General features: G+C 39.8%; 1 protein-coding gene across 4 annotated transcripts in view; it reads right to left on the minus strand.

Moving 5' to 3' along the window:
• The window catches only part of ARHGAP26 (Rho GTPase activating protein 26), a 266,010-nt gene that overhangs the window by 114,603 nt on the left and 128,090 nt on the right, over positions 1-23,317 (minus strand). For all 4 annotated transcript variants that reach the window (XR_009621680.2, XM_034404907.3, XM_034404901.3 and 1 more), the window contains exons 12-14: positions 17,480-17,516; positions 8,196-8,261; positions 7,257-7,331 (exon numbers count right to left, since the gene is read on the minus strand). Coding sequence is in view for 3 of the 4 variants with exons in the window: in XM_034404907.3 (XP_034260798.1) it covers positions 7,257-7,331; positions 8,196-8,261; positions 17,480-17,516 (178 nt within the window). In the remaining variant the exon portion in view is untranslated. The remainder of the gene's footprint in view (positions 1-7,256; positions 7,332-8,195; positions 8,262-17,479; positions 17,517-23,317) is intronic.

Genomic DNA, 23,317 nt, shown 5'->3' on the forward strand with positions numbered 1-23,317 from the left:
ACTTGCAACTACGATGTTGACAGCAACAGCAGCAGCAACATCGGGAGGCTAGGCTATGAGGATGCCCTCTCTAGACAATGGAGAGGGCTTTGCTGCAAGCAATTACCCCCCCTCGATGTAATGGGGAGGGGGCCTGGACATTCACTTAATCACCTGAATTCAACTTAATCACCTGAATGGCCCTATCTGAAAGAGCATGGTAGTGGTGGGGGCTGAGAACTGAAGACATTTTTTGATCTTCCCCTGTCTGCTTCTCCCCCCCCTTACTAGACCTAGGCCTAGTTTGGCCATTCAGCAAAAACAAACAAACAAACAAACAAACAAACTTGCAGCTGTTTCGATCAATTTATAGCCTTTTTAAAATATCTTTTCCTCCTTGACTATCCTAATTATCCTGATTATTTGATTTCATCTCTTCCACCTGGATGCTCCACTTTTGCTTTTTTCGACCTTATCTTCGGATTTTTGCTGGTATCAGAAAGGGAGGAAGCATAGACATCGAGAGTCTTGAACAATTTATTTGTAATATTTATACAAGTGGATGGGACGGACCATCTTCTCCTTTGTTTCTGTAACTCTGGACTGGTCGCCGTGAGAGGGCGGTCATTGTAACTCTCATCCCCTTTTTATGACTAACTTATTTTAATCACAAGACTTTCCCATCATTGTAAGAGGGAGATGGTATTCCGATGTTCTATTATATTAGCTTCCTTTTACAATTATCTACTTTACCCTTTTTGTCTTAACCATCTGTTTTAAACCATCTTTAACACCTTAAGAAGAAAATGGCCTTTCATCGCCTCCAATTCTATCTCACCTCCGATGTATTCAATAACAGAACTCCTAGCACTGCGAGATTCCCCCCTCTCGCAAGTTTGGCCCTCCCAGTTATCTAGGGCCGCCCTCAAGGACGGGTTTTGGAACCCCGAGAGGTGGTATGCTAAGAACCGGAAGCTTTGGGGTTTTTTAGATAGTTTTTCAAATTCTATTTTAAGGGGATCTGGGAGGAAAGTGGTTTCCAATGTAAATAATGAGGCTGGGGAGCCTCCCGGGAGGGGGGTGGGTTGTATGGGTTCAGGGATTAACCCGCGAGGGATGGGGTCTAGTCCATCTGAAGAGCACGGCGGAGGAGATGCAGAATCTGGGGCCAAGGAGAGGGTTAGAACTTGTGCTGTTGATAGACATTACATCAGTACTGTAGGTGGGAGGGGCAGATATGGTGGGAGTAGGGGGCCACATCAAGTTACGGGAGTGCGCGCTCGCTGTCTTCAAGCGGTGGCACGCTCCGGCCCCCAATGCTCTTCTCGTTCCCCAGGTGGCACAGACCCTCAGGCCCTGGGCCTTCGGCTGATGCTATGCAATGCCAGGTCTGTGGTAAATAAAGCCCCCCTCATTTGTGATCTTGTTCAGGAGGGGGGAGCGGACCTGGTGGGTATTACGGAGACCTGGTTGGGCCAGGAGGGGGGAGTCCCTCTCATAGAGATGTGCCCACCCGGTTTCCGGGCATTTCATCAGCCAAGGTCACAGGGAAGGGGCGGGGGGGTGGCAGTTATCATTAAAGAGGGTCTTAGTCCGAGGGAGGCCACTGTTCCTCAGACGGCCGGATGTGAATCCCTCCTTGTGAAGTGGGGTCATGGGGTGCAGATGGGCCTGCTGGTTACGTACCTGGCTCCCTGCCACGTGGCAGCGGCCTTGCCTGAACTACTCAACGTTATAGCCGCGGTGGCGATTGATACCCCTAGACTTATGGTCATGGGGGACTTCAACCTGCCATCCGTCGGTGAGGCGTCTGAGGTGGCTCAGGAGTTCATGGCTTCCATGACGGCCATGGACCTGACCCAGTTAGTTCATGGCCCTACTCACACGGGGGGAAACACGCTGGACCTGGTTTTTGTCTCTGGTCAGTGGCTGAGTGGTCTCGAGATAGGGGATATAGCGATCGAGCCCTTGTCATGGTCAGATCACTCCCTCCTTCGCTTTGACCTTCGAACTGCCACACCCCGCTGCAGGGAGGCGGAACCGATGAGGTGGTTCCGCCCCAGGCGCCTGATGGACCCGGATAGGTTCCAGACGGAGCTTGGGCCATTTCCTGAGGCTCTGGCACACGGCTCGACTGAAGACCTAGTGGCTATCTGGGATAGGGTGGCCGCTGGAGCTTTGGACCGGGTCGTGCCTTTGCGGCCTCTGACCCGGCGTCGATCTCACCTGGCTCCCTGGTTCACCGAGGAGCTGAGGGAGATGAAACGCCGGAAAAGACGCCTGGAGAGCAGTTGGAGGGCCAGCCGTTCTGAATCTGACCGAACACTGGTAAGGTCTCATATTAAGACCTACCTGGTGGCAATAAAAGCGGCAAAATGTAACTATTTTTCCGCTCTTATTGCGTCATCAGATAATCGCCCGGCCACCCTGTTTAGGGTGACCCGCTCCCTGCTCCACCAGGAAGCGCGGAAGGACCCCTTGGAGGGTAGAGCCGAGGACTTTGTACAATATTTGTATGACAAAATCGCTCAGATTCGGGAAAATTTGGACTCTGACTGGGTAGATTCGGGAGGGAGGATGGAGGCAAGTCTTGAGAATATTATCTGGGAAGAGTTTGATTCTGTGACTCTGGAAAACGTGGACAAGATACTGGGCAGACTAAGCGCGGCCACATGTTTATTGGACCCGTGTCCCTCCTGGCTGGTGCTGGCCTCTCGGGAGGTTACACGAGGCTGGCTCCAGGGGATTATAAATGCTTCCTTGAGAGAGGGTGTCTTCCCTGCTGCCTTGAAGGAGGCGGTGGTGAGGCCTCTCCTCAAGAAGCCTTCTCTGGACCCAGCAGTGTTGGCTAATTACCGTCCAGTCTCCAACCTTCGCTTCATTGCGAAGGTTGTTGAGAGTGTGGTAGCGCGACAGCTTCCTCAGTACTTGGATGAATCGGCTTATCTAGATCCGTTCCAGTCGGGCTTCAGGCCTGGATACAGCACGGAAACGGCATTGGTCGCATTGGTAGATGATCTCTGGAGGGCCCGGGACAGGGGTTGCTCCTCTATCCTGGTCCTATTAGACCTCTCAGCAGCTTTTGATACCATCGACCATGGTATCATGCTGCACCGGTTGGAGGAGTTAGGGGTGGGAGGCACCGTGTTGCGGTGGTTCTCCTCCTTTCTATCTGATCGGTCGCAGTCTGTGTTGACAGGGGGGCAGAGGTCGACCCCGAGGCCCCTTATATGTGGGGTGCCACAGGGGTCGGTTCTCTCACCCCTTCTGTTCAACATTTATGTGAAGCCGCTGGGTGAGATCATCCGTGGTTTTGGGGTGAAGTATCATCAGTATGCTGATGATACTCAGCTATACATCTCCACCCCGGACCACCCCAATGATGCCCTTAAAGTGATGTCCCAGTGCCTGGAGGCTGTACGGATCTGGATGGGGAGGAACAGACTCAGGCTCAACCCATCCAAGACCGAGTGGCTGTGGTTTCCGACGTCCCGATATAGTCAATTGGTGCCATCACTGACTATTGGGGATGAGTCATTGCCCCCCACGGAGAGGGTTCGCAACTTAGGCGTCCTCTTGGACTCACGGCTGTCTTTAGAAGAACACTTGACAGCTGTGGCCGGGAGGTCTTTTTATCAGGTTCGCCTGATTCGCCAGTTGCGTCCCTTTCTGGATCGGGACTCGTTAAAAACGGTCACTCATGCCCTCGTCACTTCACGCCTGGACTACTGTAATGCTCTCTACATGGGGCTCCCCTTGAAGAGCACCCGGAGGCTCCAGCTGGTCCAGAATGCGGCCGCGCGGGTAGTTATGGGAGCAGCATGGCGCTCCCATGTGGCTCCCCTCCTGCGCGAGCTGCACTGGCTCCCTGTGGTCTTCCGGGTGCGCTTCAAGGTCTTAGTTACCACCTTTAGAGCGCTCCATGGCTTAGGACCGGGGTACTTACGAGACCGCCTTCTGCCACCAATAGCCTCTCACCGCCCAGTACGCTCCCATAGAGAGGGGTTTCTCAGGGTGCCGTCAGCCAAACAATGTCGACTGGCGGCCCCCAGGGGGAGAGCCTTTTCTGTGGGGGCACCCACCATCTGGAACGAACTCCCCCCAGAGATACAGAAGATTCCGGATCTGCGCACTTTCCGCCGTGCCCTCAAAACATTCCTGTTTCAGCAGGCCGGCCTGGGCTAACTTTCCCTTTATATTGCTTTTTGATTTTATTTTAAACTGGGATGTCTTGAATTATCTAGGACCAGAATGTTTAGTATATTTTAATTGGTTTTTTATTATTAACGTTTGTATTACATGTATTTTTATCGTTCGCTGTTCACCGCCCTGAGTCCCTTAGGAATAGGGCGGTATATAAATTTAATAAATAAATAAATAAATAAATAAATAAAAGTCAAGAAGACATTTGTTAATAAGCAATACTACTATTTATCACTCAGAGGTGAGAGAGAAAAATGTATCGTCAAACAATTTAACTGGTAATTATTGTGCCTTTTTCAGTGGGAGGCATCAGGAACTTCAAGACTCAACCTCATCAAATCAAACAGGACTTCTGCAATTGGCTTTCCGGCAGCTGTTGCACATCTAACAATTGGTTTACCAGAGGCTCCAAGTCCAAGCCACATCAAGCACCTGGTGTTTCCAATTAAGTATAGAAGTGTAGCCACATTCCCTTGTCATTTACGAACCAGTAATATTTCCCTGAAACCAGATCCTGTTACCATTTAAACCAAATGTTAACCAGTAATACTAACCACACTTGTTTCTATGTATAGATGGGAAAATGCAAGGGGGAAAAAAGCCCATTCTAGTGATCGTTATCAGAACAAGACTAAACATTTGAAAAGGGGAACATTCTAAGAAAAAGTCAGGAAGTAAAAGGTTTCCGTTCTGATGTTTTATGCAAATCAATTCCTTAGTTGTCCTATGCAAGCTTAATGTTTAATCATTAGGGAGTAAATAGAAAAGCAAGTATTCACTTTTCAGACTAGTTAATAATTATAGCACAGGTGGCTGCACTTAGAACTGCCTTAGAGAAAGATGTTTTTCCCATTTAGTCAGTTCATTATTCATTCTTAGTCACAGGGATTCTTAGGGTCCTTTCCATCCCCAAGACCAGAAAATCCTTTATGTCCATGGAGATTTATTACTGCAGCCTCCTTCTCTTCAATGTCTTCAGGGTCTCTTCATTCTCTTTGTACTGACGGATCACAATCTTTGCCTCTACCCCAGGGGTATCAAACTCGCGATGACACGTCATCATGTGACGTATTGCAACTTTTCCCCCTTTCGCTAAAACCAGGGTGGGCGTGGCCAGTGTGTGATGCATCCGGCCCGCAAGTTTGACACCGCTGCTCTACCCTCAATACATGCCCAAACCACTGCAACTATTTTCTCAAGCCTTATTTTTTATTCTTTAAAATAGTCTTAATGCTTCCACTAAATTTCTATCTTTTCTCTCCATAAATAACTACACTATATATTGATATTTTGTCCATCAACTCCAATCTTCTACTCTTCAGTTTTATTCTTCAGTGCAAAAATACCACTAGTTTCTGCCCTCCAACTTTCAATTGAAAAGAAAAGAGGAAGGTAGGGAGAGAGGGTAGAGTTCTTAAAGTCACATGACCAACTGAGAAAAATAGTTTAAATAAATAATAGTTTACATAACTTGATGGAATGCCTCCATTAAATGACAATTGAAGATAGCCAAAAATTTATCAGCACTGATAATGTGTTGTAAAATTCTTTTTTACTTATTTTATATAGATTGTAGAGCTGCTGCTAAAATAACATATACCCGTTAAATATTTGCTACTTTTATTTCATATAGAAGGAAGGAGGGGGAAGGAAGGCCTCACTGACGCTCAGCAGGTCTTTTCTTCCACTTGTCTTATGATAAGGATCCTAGAAATATCTTTCTTTGTCTTTTTCATATGCATGGTATTTTTAATTACAAATGTTTATTTTGATTGTAAAGCCCTTTAGAAAAATCGTACCCTCTGAAAGGTAGCTATAAATTATTACAATATATTAATAAATATCTGCAATGTATCTAGGGTCTAATTATCTAGGAAAAACTAATAGGAACCTATTATTTGCACTTAAACTTGCACTTAGTCAGAATATTGACTTTGGAAGTAGCATAGGTTCAAAGCTAAAAAGCACTGGAAATTCCCATCTGTCAATTTAAAAAAAAAATCTGTTCTTGAGAAGCTAAGAAAAAACTCACAGTAGAGTAATTAAAAACAAACAATAAAAACAACATTTGCACATTATGGCAAGTAAATAGAGAGAAAGAGAAATTAATGCATAAATACACAAACCACAGTTAAGCAGGAATTTGGGATGGGAAAGCTCAGGAAAAAATCATGATGACTTTGGCACAGCTACATCTTACGCATCAGTTATGATCATCCTTGGAGCAAGAGACTGTACACATATTACATGGCGCCGCTCTTGAAGAGCAGTTGGAAAGCTGGTACAAAATCTGACAGCCTGGGCAGTGATGTGATATCTTAATATACGGTGACACCTATAGCTTTGAAAGTTAAGTAGTTTACCTCCAGTACAATTCTAGATGCTGACTGTCACCTTCCCTGCCCTAGATAGCACCAGAATGCTATCTTCTATTACATCAGGTTGAACAGAGTTGATCCCCTCCAGATCCCATTGCTACAAAGATGCTACCTGATGTGATCTCAGAATTGGGCACTTTCAATTTCTACTCTGATGTGGCAGCATTCCTACCTATGTAGATCCAGTCTGTTTTTTCCCCTGGTGGGTTTTTTTTGGGCTGGAGGGTGGGGTGGGGTGGGGGAAGCTATTCAATCAAATGCAGGAGGTACCTAGTGATTTCAGATTTCAACTTTAGGATGTGTGTTTTCTTACTTATTTCTCTTCTTTATATAATTTTGAAATAGTATTTAGTTTGTTGTATGGGTAGATTGTTTTTCTTTTCTGCAGATGTCATTTTAATTATTAGCCACCTGCATATAAATATTAATACAAAACAGAAAGTGATTTTTTTCTAAAAAGCAGGTTAATTTGTAAAGTAGAAAAAATACTAGAAAAATGTGATAGGCATTCCTTTCACTAGGTATTTCAGTGTAGTGCAATGAAGATCTTGCATGATAATCTTCCATTACAAGCTGGTTTTTTTTAAAAAATAATTAAATTCACAGTGGTAAGTCTCTTTTCATTGGGTTACATTCACATCACCATTGGCACAGGAAAAAAACCCAGCATGTTATTTTTTTTTCAGCTCTACTTACCCATTAAGATACTCAATAGTTTTTGAACTCTGGAGTTGACCCCAACTATTCTGTAGAGTCCTTGTTCGTTGATCCCTATGGAGTGAAATTATTTAATTTAGATAAATGGTTGAAAAGTAACTTAATGCTTCTTCTTTTTTTTTTCTTTTACAAAAAAAGCAGTTTCTCACAGAGCTACACTAATTAAAAGTCTCTCACAGCGTTCTACACACTTTTCAAGTTTCTTATTAAAGTGGATAGCATTTCTTTCTGTTTCAGATTAAAGACCCAGATGTGATTATTAGTAAAAGTTACTCCCCCACTATAATGAGATATTTTTTAAAAAACGAGGGAATATAAGAATCTGTTGTTAGGTGTGGGGTTGGGGCTGAGAGGTCATATACACAAACAGCAGTACAGAATGTCTCTAAGAATTAGACATAGAGGTTAAATGACCTTAACTTTAATTATTTGAAAGGGGTTTTTTTTCAAAACAATCACCAGTTTGGTTATACAGTTGAATAATAATATTTAACCTATAATTTCAATCGACCCCAATATTCTTAAACTATGTTTTTTATTTAACATCGAATCAATGTTACATCGAATACAGACTTGTAGTCGTGGGGTACAAAAGCTAAAGCTCAACAACTCTTTTTATAAGCCACGGTTTGTGTTCATAAAGGTCTAAAATATCTACAATCAGAAAAAGATAATCAGAAAACTAACACAGCTTTGAGTTGGAGTCTAAAAAGAAACAATACATTTGGAAAGTATAATTCTCAAAAGTTCTTTCATTCGATATTTTAAAGATGAACTCCCATCAACAACATAAGATGATTTAAAACCAGGTCATGAAAACCAAGATTGTATCTATGACAATCGAGGGAAGAAAGAATGCTGAGGAAGTTTACATCTGCTATATAGATAGAATATAGTTCTGTTATTTGGCAAAATCACCTCTCGATTCAACGGCATGGATACATTTCTTGACGATGCTGAAACCCATATTATCCAACTGGGCCACTGCAAGGGAAAAAAAGGATTTACCAAGGAAAAGAGTCATAAGGTAATAGAAATGCGACATCGCTATTTTGCTTTGCTTCCCTTTTTAAAAATATATCAAAGCATCCTAAAACAGAGTACATTTCTGAAGATATTTTTTACTCCCTTCCAACTCTGATATTCTAAATTCTAAATACTGTCCAGGGTAGAACTATAAGTATCAAAACACAGGCATCTGAATAATTATTCTGAAAGTCTTCTATTAATAATCCCATAGGAGTGGAAGAGGAATCTGAAATTTGAAGCAAATTAAATTGCCCATGACTAACTAAGGATATGTGGCGAATGGACAGGTTGATGAGTATGTGTGATGGAACACAAGCAAGGAAACCAATGATAAAGGTTTGAGTAAAGCAGTTGTGGTCCTGAACCACAAGGGTGCAAGAGAAACAAATGACAAGTGCATTGAGATGGCCCAACACAAAGTCTATCTATTTTGCATTCACTTCTTAATGTTGTATGCAACTGGCACAAGGGGCAGAGCATGTTTCCATCATTTTGACAAAGTCTTGACTTACTGTGATTGACGCTGTTCTCATGTAATAGTTTAAGGATCAGGAAAATAAATAATCCCACATTACTTATTATCAATATAATTCTGTTTATGACCTACATTTTTCTTTCTCTTATGTGATGTCAATATGTCCATATTGAAAACAAAAATGCCTGTCTTGGTTTACTGGCAGACTTTGTCACAATGTAAAGTCAAAACACTGAGAGTTGTGCAGCACCTCCTACCATCACCTCTCTGGATTCCAGCTGTATACAATTCCAAAAATGGCATTGTACCCTACCACTCTCTGGAGAATGAATGACTAAACACCCACCAAGTAAATATATCTTCAAAACCCTGCCATTATCATTCCAAGTTGCTGAATTGGGGCTTATAGGTCCTATGTGGGTGAGATCAGTTGCTATTTCCTGGCACTCTATGCTACCTAATGGTCTCACGCAGTCTTTAAAAAGAGAGCTTATTAAACATTCCAACTGACTGCTAGCACATGGTTAGAATTACAAAAATAAATAACCATCACTAAAATACAAAAGTTACAATAAAGCTCAGTTATACGGTACAGTCTTGAAGCTGTACCGTATCCTATTTTGCCACGGTATAATTCTCCTGGAACTGAGTTTTTAGATGCAGTTGTTCTGTGATATCTCTGCTGGCTTAGAAGTGACGAATCCATGCTGTCCTCATTCTTTTTAGTATTGTGGCTATAACTCCCACAGAGGGATTTGCTTAACAAACAATACATTACAGTTCCTTTTATTCATTTCATTTTGCAGACTTCTAAAAGGTGTTGTCATCATCATTATCATTGTGCTATATGAAATATTTATTCTATGCTAATGAAGATGTCTTAGAATCATACAAACAAATTACAGAATAAATATCCAAGCATTGTCACTAGGGCTATAAAAAATTCAATTACGTCCCTCTAGTATACTTAAAATAATTTGAAATAGTCATATGTACAGTATCTGTTGTGGCCTGTCAGCAGCTTGTGTAGCTAGTAGCTGATTCCAACAGTGAGGAGGCTGGTGTGGTGCTACTCTAGCAGCCTGTGCAGCTGGCACTCAAGTCGGACAATGAGGAGGCTGGAGAAGATGTGGTGCCAGAGGCGGGAAATCAGCCAGGGCCTTCAGAACCTCCAGAAGCTTCCATGGGTGAAGAGGAAGAAGAGGAGGAGCCTCTTCTCAATGCATGGGCGCGCAGAGCTGCCAAAAGGCAGGAGTGGCTCCTCAGGAGGAGGTCTCCTCAAGAGTAAGGCTTGGGGCTAATTGGCCACTCCCTTAGCCTATTTAAGGACGGATGACAACTGAGGCAATTTGCAGGGAACAACTTCGTTCACTCTCCTTCGTGTCTGGATCTTAGTTCTTTTATCAGTGTCCTGCAAATTGCTTCTGGGCTTTCTGCCAATCCTAGTAAGATTACGATTATTTATTCTTTGGATTCTTGTAAGCTGTTAAGAAAGTTAATTAACAGCCTTTGTTTGAAAAAGACTTATTTAATTTAGTAAACTAAGGTTTATACAGAATTTGTGTGTGCTGCGTTCTTTGGGTCCGTGATTAGGGCAGAACAGTATCATCATCATTTTCTTTTAACGACCCCATAATTCCTTGCAGGGTGGAGTCGGGGCAACTGAATGGAACTAGCAGAGTGTTTACTAGTTGGATGCCCTTCCTGTCACCAATGCAGAGTTTTGTTCAGCAGATAAATTCTCATTGTGACCAGAGAGAGAAATATCTGCCTCTACTTAGGATCAAACTCATAGCCTCCTGATTGTGAGGCGAGAGCTCCACCTCTAGGCCACTGCACAATTCCCATCATAGAGAGAGAGAGAGAGATAGTATACATATACATACGATAAATACATGCATATATACATCATTACTAAATCCATTAGGGTTTCATACATGTTTTGATCAACTTCAAATTAGAATGATATCGCTTCCCAATGGGGAAAAAATATCTCACTGATAAGTATTTTAGTTAAAGACAGATAGTTTTGCAGTTTAAAGCGGAGATCCCCAACCTTTGCGGTTCTGTGGACCAGCAGCGGCGGCGGTGGGGCAGAGGAAACGGTTCTGTGCAAGTGGCAGACACATGTGTGAAGCTCCATCTGTGCAAGCAGCAGGTGTTTACACCGTTTACACAAATGGCGTCTTACACGCTCACACACAGCTTGTGCAATCCAGTTCCCAACGGTCTGTAGCCCAGTACTAGGCTACAGCCTAGGAGTCATGGACCCCTGCATTAAAGGATCTCATTAATGGTCAACCGAGTACAAACCAAGAAGAGGAACAGAGTTTATTATAAAGAAGCAACTTCCCTGATGCTTCTCATGCTTTTATTCAGAAGACATCTACTGTGTCTGCATAAGGCATCTAAATAACCCAAGTGTCATTCTCAATGGGGAGTTGTGAATTTATATGTAATAACACCTAAAATAAATGTGGCAAATGTGTCCATTTGTGCATGAATTTTAAGAAGGAATTCTAAAATATGATTCGAGATTCGAGTACACTTATTAGAGAAGGAGTCTATTTTTGCTGTAGCTGCAGCTGCTATTTGCCATTGTCTATTTTTGTGTTTTACAGTGATTTTTTTTTTATCAGTCTGGTTGTGTGTTATTCAGATCCCTGTTGGAGTTTAGAGAGAATTTAAATGTTTTAAATAAAGAAATAACAGAGGGCTGTGATGAAATACCAAAACAGGAATTCCCAGCTTCAGAGATCTGATTTTGGGAGACTGATTCTTAAAGGCTCAGTGTTAACTTTTTAAAAAATATACAGTAGCTACACACCCAAAATCGATTTTGAAATGAAAAATCTGAAACTTCTCTTATAAAGTTTATTACCTACATGTTTTAATAGGCAAAACATCAGTGCAGATATAAACACAAGTTGCTGTTGATTATGGAGGGTTCCACAAAATAGAGTGATTCTTGTAAGAAATGTTCATATAATTTTTATCACATAAGCCTACCGGAGCCATAAACTATATACATACCAGATGTATAGATGGAGGTCTATCTATCATTTCACAGCTGGAACTGCTGCAGCTGGAAACAAACAAGTGTGTTTTCTTGAACGCTACATGAATGGATTCCTGTGTCTGAATGGTTAATATGCAACTTGGCTTGCAGATGAAATCTAAATTGTTGTGCAAGTGTATTAATTTATGGCTGGCATCCTGAACTAATAACCTCTCTTCAGTTTCAAAAGGAACTTTTCAAGAGTTGTTTCACTCAGAGCAAGGAGCAGGGAAATGAGATTCAGTCTATCTACTAGTTTAAAAACTGAGGAAAACTGTGAAAAGGTTCAGACACTGGAATTAGTGGATAAGCCTTAAATGCACAAGCGTGGGATTATTAAAAGAAACCAATTAAATATATTAAGTAGTTCGAGCAATCCATCAACCTACCCAAAAATGAAGCAAGATATGCTACAGTCTCAAAACGTTGAAGGAAAAAAAAGCAGGGGGAATCCTACATTAATAGCTAGCAACCAGTAAAAGGCTCAAAACGGCACACTTTTTAGAAGAGCAATACATCTTAATATTCTTAGCTAAATTATCAATAAACAGAGCTCATAATTCTTTGCAAAATATATTTCTTGAATTTTTTTTTTCAAAGGGAACACTTGCACATAGCTTCAAGAAATCCCTAAGGGTTTCTTTGCCCACATGGTAACTTGAGAAAGAAAAATGTACATTTAAAAAAACAACAGCTCTTAAACATATCTCATATTTAGGAATCATAAAGGGATTCATTTACCACTGCCTTATAGGACATTATTCTTTCTGTCACTGGGCAGAGGGTTTATTATGTACTGTATTTTCTTAATTCTAAAGAAATAAAGGGCACCAAGGGGATTTGTGCAAAGTGCACAAAGAAGTGCAAAAAAGAGCAGCAAAGATTATTACGGGCCTGGAGACAAACACATATGAAGAACAGTTGCTGGAATTGGCTACAGCCAGTCTAGAGAAACAAAAAACTAGGGGTAACATGACAGCAGTATCCCAGTATTTGAGGAGCTGCCACAAAGAAGAGGGGATCAACTTATTTTCCAAAGTACCAGAAGGCAAGACAAGAAACAATGGGTGGAAACTAATTAAGGAGAGAGGCAATCTGGAATTAAGGGGAAACTTACTAACAGTGAGAACAATTAACCAGAGAAACAGCTTGTCTTCAGAAGTTGTGGGTGGTTCACCACTGAAGGTTTTTTAAAAAAGACTGGACAGACACCTATCTGAAATGGTATAGGGCAGGGGTGTCAAACTCACGCCGTCACGGCAGCATCATGTGATGTATCGAGACGTTTTCCCCCTTTGCTAAATCGGGTGTGGGTGTGGTCAAGCATGACGCAGGTGCCCTTTTTTCTTTTATAATGTAAATTTTAATCTGTTTTAAATTACTGGGGTGTGTTAAATCTGTCTTGGGCCAAATTGTTTAATTTGGTTTTATTCTGCTTTTAAATTTTTATATTTATGTGTTTTATTTTGTGGCTGTTCACCGCCCTGAGTCCTTCGGGAGTAGGGCGGTATATAAATCCAATAAACAAACAAACAAACAAACAAACAATATCCGCAATCTATAGAACATGGAGCTAGCTTCAGCTTTGAAACAGGGCTGGTTACCGCTTTATCTTTAAGGCAAACATAGGCCTGCTTAAAGTTGATAATGCCACAAATATCTTTATGCTCAAAATACTACAAAGATAAACTTGAATGTCCACTAATATAAGATCCAGCATTAAATCTGAAAGGACACCTCAAAAAAAACTGTGAATAAAGATTCAGAATTCACACTGAGAGCCACAGCAGTCTTCAATAATGCTACTGAATGTTACAGAGAATCCTTTGTTTCACCTTTTTATACAAAACAAACTCACTAAAACGTATTGAGTTGGTTTTTAACCAAAGAGAAAAGATGATGTAGACATGGAGAAGAGCTCATTGAAAATGCTGACAGTGCTTCAGCAATGAAACAGCAAAATCAATATTGAAGTTTACAGATACTCTTGGTTCTGGTCATAAGGCTCCAGTAGCAACTCATTATTTCCTTCCATGATATTTATGCTCTACTTTCACTTGTGATTTTCTAGGAAAAGGAGATTTTCACTGAAAAATGTTTTAGGGAGATTTCTCAGCCGTGGTTTTCAACAAATGTATGGCTCTCATAACTGTATTTTGATGGAGGAGAGATCCATGCAGATCCCTACAGAACACGGGTGTCAAACTCAAGGCATCACGTTGTCGTCATGTGATGTATCGTGATATTTTTTTTCCCTTGGGGTGGGCGTGGCCTGCAAGTGACGCATCCGGTCACCAGGCCACCAGTTTGACACCCCTGCTAGAGAACATAGGTTTTGTACCTAGGATAATGGAAAAAGAGAAATATCAATTCCCAATAACCCCAATCTATGCTAGTTAAGGGTAATCTCCTTATTTAAAGGCTAGTAAGAAATATCTCAAATTTGCCATGACTTTCATACTCAATTACTCACAATTCTTTTGAGAGATCTGGGTTGCTGCTAGAGAAGAGTTCTACACTGAATTATAATCCCAGCAAAAACAAAAGAAATTGCTTCCACCACTATAATTGAAAAAAAAATATGAAAGCATTCAGTTAATCGACTCCTGGGATTAGAACAGAGAACATAAAATGCTTTTATTTCCCTATCAGCACTATAACTGGAATGAGGCAAGTGACAGGCAAAGTTTTAGCGGCTGTGAAGGGACTTTGGGATATGATAGGAAGGTGATGATGCCATCTAGCATATTTTAGCAAAGATAGGCATGTCCTATCTTTCCCAACTGCTTTCAGTCTCAAAATGGAAGAATACCAATGTTCAATAATATAGGTGGAAAGGACCTGAGATGTGCAAAAATGGCATTGGAGAGGTTGCTGGTTGCTAAAATAAATGTATTTGCACATTTTACATAACTGTACACAGAAGCACACAATTCTGAATTTACCGCAGCAGTTAATACTAATCCCATCCAATGTAGGATTTGAGAAGAAAGGAGGTTTGTGTGTACAGAAAAATAGTTGAGTTTTCCTTTTTTCCTCGCCATTCTGGTGGCCCAGATTTTATTGCTTCTCCCACTAGTGACTATAAAAGAGAAATGCCTGTTCTTATTAGCAGAGGAATGTCCTGGGCAAGGAAACAAGGGAAGAGGATTGGAGAAAGGTGTCCCAGTTAAAATAATTACAGAGATCAGCAAATAAATTCAACTATTCTTTCAGTGTTAATTTTGCCAATTGCTGGTCCACGGATAATAGAAAACTGTCATATAGTGGTAAACTGATGATAATGTTCCTCCTACTGAAACCACAGAAATGCGGGACCAATTTATGGCATACTACAAAGATAAGTCATTGGCCATCATTTTCTTTGATTAATGAGCTTTGCCTGGACTTCCACGGCAATTTCAGGTCATATACAAGAAACCACTAAAATCAAAACAAAAGAGCAGACCTATAGCAATAGGAATAAGTGCAACCCTCCCCCATTCAAATATTTGAAATTAAACATCCCCCCAAAAGAGGATGAATCCAAAAAGAAAAGAAAAAATTGCTAAAACCATTATCTGCCCCTTTTACCACATTTTCAGCAGATTTAATATGCCTTCCTAATTTAAAGTTAAATTACTTGGGGGAAACCCCTCTTCTTCCTTTCGCCTAAATAGAGTTCTGCATTTAAAAATCTAGCAATAGGAAGTAGCCGTGTCACAAAAAAATAAAATCATGGTTTTCCTCTTTATAAGTAGTCCTTGACTTATGACCACAATTGAGCCCAAAATTTATGTTGCTAAGTGAGACAGTTGTTAAGTGAATTTTGACCCATTTGACATCCTTCCTTGTCACAGTTGTTAAGTGAATCACTGCAGTTGTCAAGTTAGTAACCCGGGGATTAAGTGAATTTGGCTTCCCCATTCACTTTGCTTGTCAGAAGCTCGCAAAAGGTGATCACATGACCCCGGGACAATGCAACCGTCATAAATATGAGTCAGTTACCAAGTGTCTAAATTTTGATCATGTGACCACAGGGATGTGAAAAACGATCTTAAGTCACTTTTTTCAGTGCCTTTGTAACTTTGAACGGTCACTAAACAAACTGTTGTAAATCGAGGACTACTTTGTAGAATTCTAAATTTAAAAAGTCAGCGACAGGAAGTCTCCGTGTCACAGAAAAATAAAACCATGGTTTTGCTTCGTATATATTAGTCAAAATCACCAGCGGCTAACTTGTCTCACTGCAAGCTTCTCTACTGCTTTTTTCTTTACATTTCTTAACACAGGAACATACGACTGGTAGGAAGAGAGATTCCTAGAAACACTAGGCTGACATACTCTCACAATCTGCTGAGGTGCAATTATCTCTAATTGTGCCGTCTTGTTTAACACACTAGTGCTATTAAAGAGATGATAGGTATGTAAATCTTGCACTGTTGGGAAGGGAAGAAAGGAAAGTGCGGGTTTAAAATTATATGGCATTTATCAACTGAAAGCAGCAAGAGAAACTGGACCACTACTGTATATAGTCTCTGTCAGCCGGAGTGACCCAACAGCTGGAGAAGCTGCTTCTCAAATTTACTAGGAACAACATTCTATTTATAAAGAAACACAACCAGCAGGGATCCCTTAGGATGAAAAGGGACGATGAGCTCATGACGGTTTCAACTGAATGCTGCTTGCTCTTAGAAAAAAAAAAGGGAAGGGAGCAATAGGAGGAGTTTCTTTTACTGTGTTCCAAGTATTTCTGAGCTTGCAGGGTTAAAAAGAATGCCTTTCATCCGTATTCCCAAACTCAATAACCAACATGAAAACCCACACTAACTTTATAAGCCACACCCAAGATAAATAAGAGATTTGTTGCTATGTCACTGTAGGGCAGCAGCTGTAAAGAGAAGAAAGAAAGAACACCCCCCCCCCCACAGTTGCAGCGATATTTGCAAGCTGGCTCCCTGCTTAGAAACAGAGAACACATTTTAAATAGCAATAGAAGTTCAAGTTGCTCGGCAAAACACATATCAAGCCATTTGCTGTGTCCAATATTTGGGGTAAAGAGAGGAAAATATTTAAAGAGTGCTATTTCATATGTACAAAGAGCCTTTCATTCCAAAAATACATCTGCTCAACAACAGTCTTGGGGGCAGACTCAGGTTTTGGATAAACTCCTTTTAACACAAGATATTTTATTTCTATTCATTCAATTTTAAGGAAAGTAAAACAAGGAACTAAGATTCAGAAGAAGAAAAATCTTAGTTCTCCTTCTCACTTCCCTTCTGTAAACCTCTGTGCCTGGGTTGTGTAAACTGAGACAAAAGGTTGTTAAATAATTCGCCAAAGGAAACACACAATTTGCAACAAAGCCAGTTACAGAACTCCACAGTTCTTGGGTTGCATCCAGATGTTTACTTGCTGGAACTCCAGCAGCTATAAAGCTCTTTTGTTTAATGCAGTGATTGTCAGCCTTTACTGTTACTGTGAAACCACTTGACCCCCAAAACTATACCTGAAAGTTTAAAGCAACAACATACAGAAGGTTAGAGTAGATTATGGAGCACCATCTGCTGGCTTATTCAAGCATTCAAGTCTAAAAAAATCATTTGCTCGATATTAGCTTTTTTTTTTTTTTTTTTTTTTACTAAATAATAAATTACTTACTGCCTTCATTTTGGTTGTCCTTATTTGAGTTGTACACCTGCAAATGAAAAAAGAAAGAGAGAGAATAATCACAGGAGTGCCATTACATCTTCATAGTACTATATGCTAACACAGCCTCTGCAACCAGGGACAGAAAAGATATCCCATCTTCAATAATAATCTTTCTTTCTTTTTTAAATCAACTTTCCTACAAACAAAAATATGTATAGATACAAGCAGAGGAAAGGATGTTTAAAATAGTTTTACAACATCCAAGGATGAGAATCAAATCTCTGTTGGCTTTATATAGTACCTTTCCTCCAGGAACTTAGTCAATACTATAATACAGAGTTTGCTCTTCCAATTTTCCCTACAATAAATTGAGGTCAATTGGGATGAGAGAAAGTGAGCTTCTATGCTTAAGAGTAGACACTGGTTTTCCAATCGTAGTCCAGCATTTTATTAATTAAACAACATTGGTTTTAATATGAGTATCAAACACATTGAAAGCTCATTAGAAAATTACTGAAAAGGTGGATATTATATAAGGATATTGCTCTAGTGACACAGTACAACATATTTTATATTTTTTTAAAAAAAAAAACTTTCCTAATGAATGTGGAACTGGCCTTAACTCTGCATCAATACACTAAGTCAATGGCTGTAAGGGAAAATATATGAAACAGGGCATCTCTATTGCTTTAATGGAAAGATTATTTCCTCAGAACGCCAGTGGTCATCTCCAAAGGTCTGAAACTAGCAATCTAGTACATACATTTTATGTTCTCAGTGAATACTTCAGTCAATTTTGAATAGGGCTGCAGGAGACAAAGATAGGCCCAGAGAAGACATAAATCCAGAGGAGACAAAATCTCAAAGAAGACATATACATAGAGAAGATATATGCCCAGGAAAAACAGCTATGGGAATTAAGATTTAGCAAAAGCTATATGACAGGGTTGTACTTTGATTTCTATTTTATTATTTGATTGTAGCATGAAATGACAAAGGGCTTATATTTGCTTCCCCCAAATAAACTGGTATCCTTCTCCACCCTGTTGCCTGCATTATTATAGCTTTGTTTTCTTTATTCAATTTAGGCACTGCCCAATACCGTTTTTTTTTAATCTGGGCATTATACAATAAAATAGGAAAATAAAGTAAAATATTAAAAACAAAGGAACAAGAAAGGGAAGATAGAACAAGATGAGATGGCAAATCTGATCAACAACACTGAGTGTATTCCCCTGGGGCTCCAATCAGCCTAACCCAAGGCCTGAGGGAACATCCAGATCTTCAAGTCTTTCTGGAATGCTATCAGAGTGGGAGCCACATGGATATCATTTGGAACCTCATTCCAGAGGACAAGCACAGCAACAGAGATTTGGGATCACAATAGATGAAACTGATTGATTGAAAGAACACAGAGCATGGCAGTCCTGTTGGCCTGAACCAGCTGGGCTGAAATGATGAGAGATAGGCAGACAGTCAAGAAATGGCAAATAACATCCACAGTGGTTTCATATAGATGTTGAACAAAAGGAGAGAGGGGGTTGACCCTGTGGCACTTAACAAAGGAAGAACTAGGAAATGACCTTTCTTCCATAGCCAAGATCAGTACCTTTCTCAAAGGAAGAAGAAAAACCACTATAAAACAATATTACAAGTCATGGAGAGATCAATGAGAACAAGAATGGATACACTGCTCCAACCATACAGATCATCTACAAGTCCATCCAAGGATGCCTCCATATTGAATTCTAGCCTGAGATTCTGAATAAAATGGGTCTAGATAACACACTTCCTCCAGCTTCCTCTGCAATTTTGCCATCTTTTCAACAACTTCCTTTTAGGAGGGGGAAAGGATAACACTTGTCTTATATTGTTAAGTCTTGAAGATGGGGTGCACCTTCACCTCCTTCAAGGCCGAAGGACAACCTCTTCCCTCAAAGATGTTGCCACCATAGCATGAATCCAACCACAATTCATCTCCCAGGCTGCCTTAACTAATCAGAAGGGTCCAACAAACAAGTGGCTCAACTAAAAGTGCTGAGATCCTTGTTCACTTCCTCAAGAGTTACTGGTTCAAATTTATCCCAGACTACACCACTAGAACAAGTCCTAGACACTTTAGCTAGACCTACCAGAGTCCAGGACCCCTGAGGATTTAATTTCCAGCAGGAAATTGATTTTTTAAAAAATCAGATTTTTTTGATTTAAATCAGATTTTTTTTATTTAAATCAGATTTTTGTGATTTTTATTGAATTTATTTTAATAAAAAACTTTGGGGGTAAAAATCTATTGTAAGATAGTTTTCTATTTAAGATACATAAATAATTTAGTTTATTCAGCATGAAATGGAGCTTAGTTATGTAGCACAAGGCTGTATATCCTGCAACACTGGGACTATCGGTGAGTCAACAGCGGGTCAAAGGAGTAGCAGAGATGACAGTTGCTCTTTAAAAATTATGATTTAAATCAAGTTGATTTAAATCAAGTCTTTTTACTAGTGATTTAAATCATGATTTAAATCATGATTTAAATCGACTCGATTTAAATCAAATCCACCCTGATTTCCAGCCAATGATAATAAAAGCCAAAGACCAAACAGTGGGACTGCTTTTCAAAGGGCAGAACCATTGTTTCTGAATGCATCCCACCTTCAGAGTCCCTTGATGTCTTCTGCTGCCTCTATTTTCCTGTACTAGAAAATCTTTATATGTTAACCATCTGTCTTCCTTTCTTCATTGTTGGAATTGCGTTTGGGCATGGAGAAGAGCTACCTTCCCTCCTTTGGTAGGCAGATCTTTTGGTCCACCTTAATGACCACAACTGGGAGAACCACGATTGTGGTTGTTGAGTGAAGTGGTCATGTGGTCATCTCTCTTAACAACCACACTGACTTACAACCAACTATGGGACATCCAGATCTCTATACCAGCCCTCATGTGCAGTCAGAAACACACCATTCCATCATAAGCTTTCATCTATGCATAAACACATCAACTCAGAAATACTTCTTTTCATGTTTTCTTCTCATGAAAACTAAATCTGCAAGGAGAACTTTCTGCAGCCCCTCCCTTTTCACATAACAAAATCGTTTTTCTTCTTCCTATTCATTGGTTTTCCTCAACAGTTTTCCCCAATTTAAAGCCTCAAAAGAAAAACAAACACGAATCATTCTCCCATTGGACTCAGATAATATAAAAAACAAGTCAATGCTAAACAAAGACTGCAGTAAGAGGCCAATATGAAAGAAGGGTGTTGATCTAATTTGGTCATATGTAGTTTGGTCATTTAGAGTGTATGGTACCCCAAAACAAATATATGAGGAGTAAAAATAGGTGAGAGAAAGAGCAAGATAGAACAAATGTAAATAGGTTTCACTGTTGTATTCATAGCCCAGAGAAATAAAGCACATGTTTTCTCATGTTTTGGGTGGTACACTATGAGGACTAGGCTCAATCAGGTATAGAGATGCAACTTGAATGTTGAGCATGTTCATTCTCATTATTTAACTCACATTAAAATAACAGATAAAATTCTTTATGTTATACTTTTTGAATTGGTAAAATGCTGCATTTCAAAGTAGTTCACTTATTCCAAATTAGGAATTTCCATAGGAGATTTCTAGTTATTTCTGGTGGAAAGAGTATTAGTTTTTTGGGGGGAGGGGGCAATCCATGTCTCAAACTTCTTCAACTTTCATTTTCTAAGTCTTTACTTATATATTCAGGATAAATTCCTGCTAAGCATTGTTTATTTGTAAATAAAGTAAATATTACATACTAAGTCCCCTTTGTGTTCTAATCCAAAGAAAATTGAATTCTGTTGTGCTATTTTTGGACTTCTCACTAGCCCGGGGTGGTGGGGAATTCTTAAACAATCAGTATTATGGCTTGGAAGAAAATATTTTTGCTGACTGCAAGCTTTTTCTGCTTCCTACGGAGACATTCCACCAAGCATTTTTTATAAATGAGCAAGTAATTTCTTTTTATTGTTGCAAAGAAATGTATAAAACTTTCAATTGTATTGTAGGAATTTAAAGCTAAATATTTTTGTAACAGACATTCTGAGACATTTGCATTTTATCAATCCTTGATGAAAATAAATAAGCAGATCTTAACTGTCAGTAAAATACTAGTCATCAGCCACTTTAAATGAAGAGATTCTTTCAGATAGGTACTTCAAGAAAAGGGTCCCAGAAATATATAAAGACACTGTGCTGGTTTTTGCATTAAATCCTCACTTTACAGATTAGATTAACAGAGTTGGAAGGGATCTTGTAGGTCATCTAGTCCAAACCCCCCACCCACCCAAACACGAGACCTTACACCATTTCTGACAAATGGCGGTCCAATCTCTTCTTGAAAGCTTCCAGTGATGAAGCTCCCACAACTTTGGAAGGCAAGCTGTTCCATTGGTTGATTGTTCTCACTGTCAGAAAGTTCCTCCTCATTTCTAGGTTGAATCTCTCCTTGTTCAGTTTCCATCCATTATTCCTTGTCTAGCCTTCGGGTCAACTCCCCTCCTCTCTGTGGCAGACCCTCAAATATTGGAAGACGGCTATCATGTCTCCCCTGGTCCTTCTCTTCACTAGACTAGCCATGCTCAGTTCCTGCAACTGTTCATCGTATGTTTTAGCCTCCAGTCCCCTAATCATTTATTTATTTATTTATTTATTTATTTATTTATTTATTTATTTATTTATTTATTTAGATTTCTATATCGCCCTACTCCCGAAGGACTCAGGGCGGTGCACAGCCAAACAATAAAAACACATACAATACAAAATTTAAAAATAGAATAAAATCAAATTAAATAATTTTGGCCCTGACAAATTTAAAACCCCAAACTTTTAAAACCAATTTAAAATTGAATATATAAAATACTAAAAGATATTTAAAATTTTAAAAATCTTTTATAAAAGAGGGGGAAAATTAGGCCAGGCCGGCCTGGTGAAATAGTAAGGTCTTTAAGGCGCGGCGGAAGGTGCGCAGATCCGGGATCCTCCGTATCTCTGGGGGGAGCTCGTTCCAGATAGTAGGTGCCCCCACAGAGAAGGCTCTCAATCATCCTGGTTGCTCTCCTCTGCACTTTTTCTAGAGTCTATGATATTTACTGAATAATTCCATTTTTAAAAGTGTGGCCTGGAAGAACCAGAATTTTTCTTCAAAAACTTGATACTGTTCCTGATTTAGTTTGGCCCCTAAATGAGCAGAATGGGATGGCAAAATGACTGATAACAAGACTTCAGCAAAGTTTCCTTTCTCCCATATCTAGAGGGCAATGTTAATCTTTTAGGAAATAAACCATTAATAATTCCTCCAATGTCTTTTATTGTTCCAAACAAATGTTAAAACGATCAGAAATAAGAAAGGCATTTCAATGTTAACCTTTCCAACTTGTTTCTATATCAACTTGTGATTTTTTTAAAGATACATTTCTAACACATTTTTCAGTATACTTTTTAATAACATACACTGCAGTACAATTGTTTCTTAAATATGAATTTTTGTAAGCAATTGCCCCAATGTAATGAGTTTTTTTTTCTAAGTGATTTAACCAATACAGTAAAATCTTATTTAAATGAACTACTAGCTAAGGATCTGAATTTGCATCATTTTGTTAATTATATAACGGACATAAATAGCATCATTTGCAATAAAGCCTTGATGTGATAGGCAGATTCTAAAAGCCATGTATCAAATTTGTCCGTTGCATCTAAAGTCTGTTAAATTGAAATTTTACTATAGGTACCTATTTTTTGTTTATTTATTGTCCACTATACCACTGAAATCAACTGACTCTCAGTCGTCAATGATCATAACGAAGCAAAACAACAATTAAGCTGCAAA

This window comes from Pantherophis guttatus, chromosome 2, assembly GCF_059756535.1.
Source record: "Pantherophis guttatus breed Tessera chromosome 2, ASM5975653v1, whole genome shotgun sequence".
Classification (NCBI taxonomy): Eukaryota; Metazoa; Chordata; class Lepidosauria; order Squamata; family Colubridae; genus Pantherophis; species Pantherophis guttatus.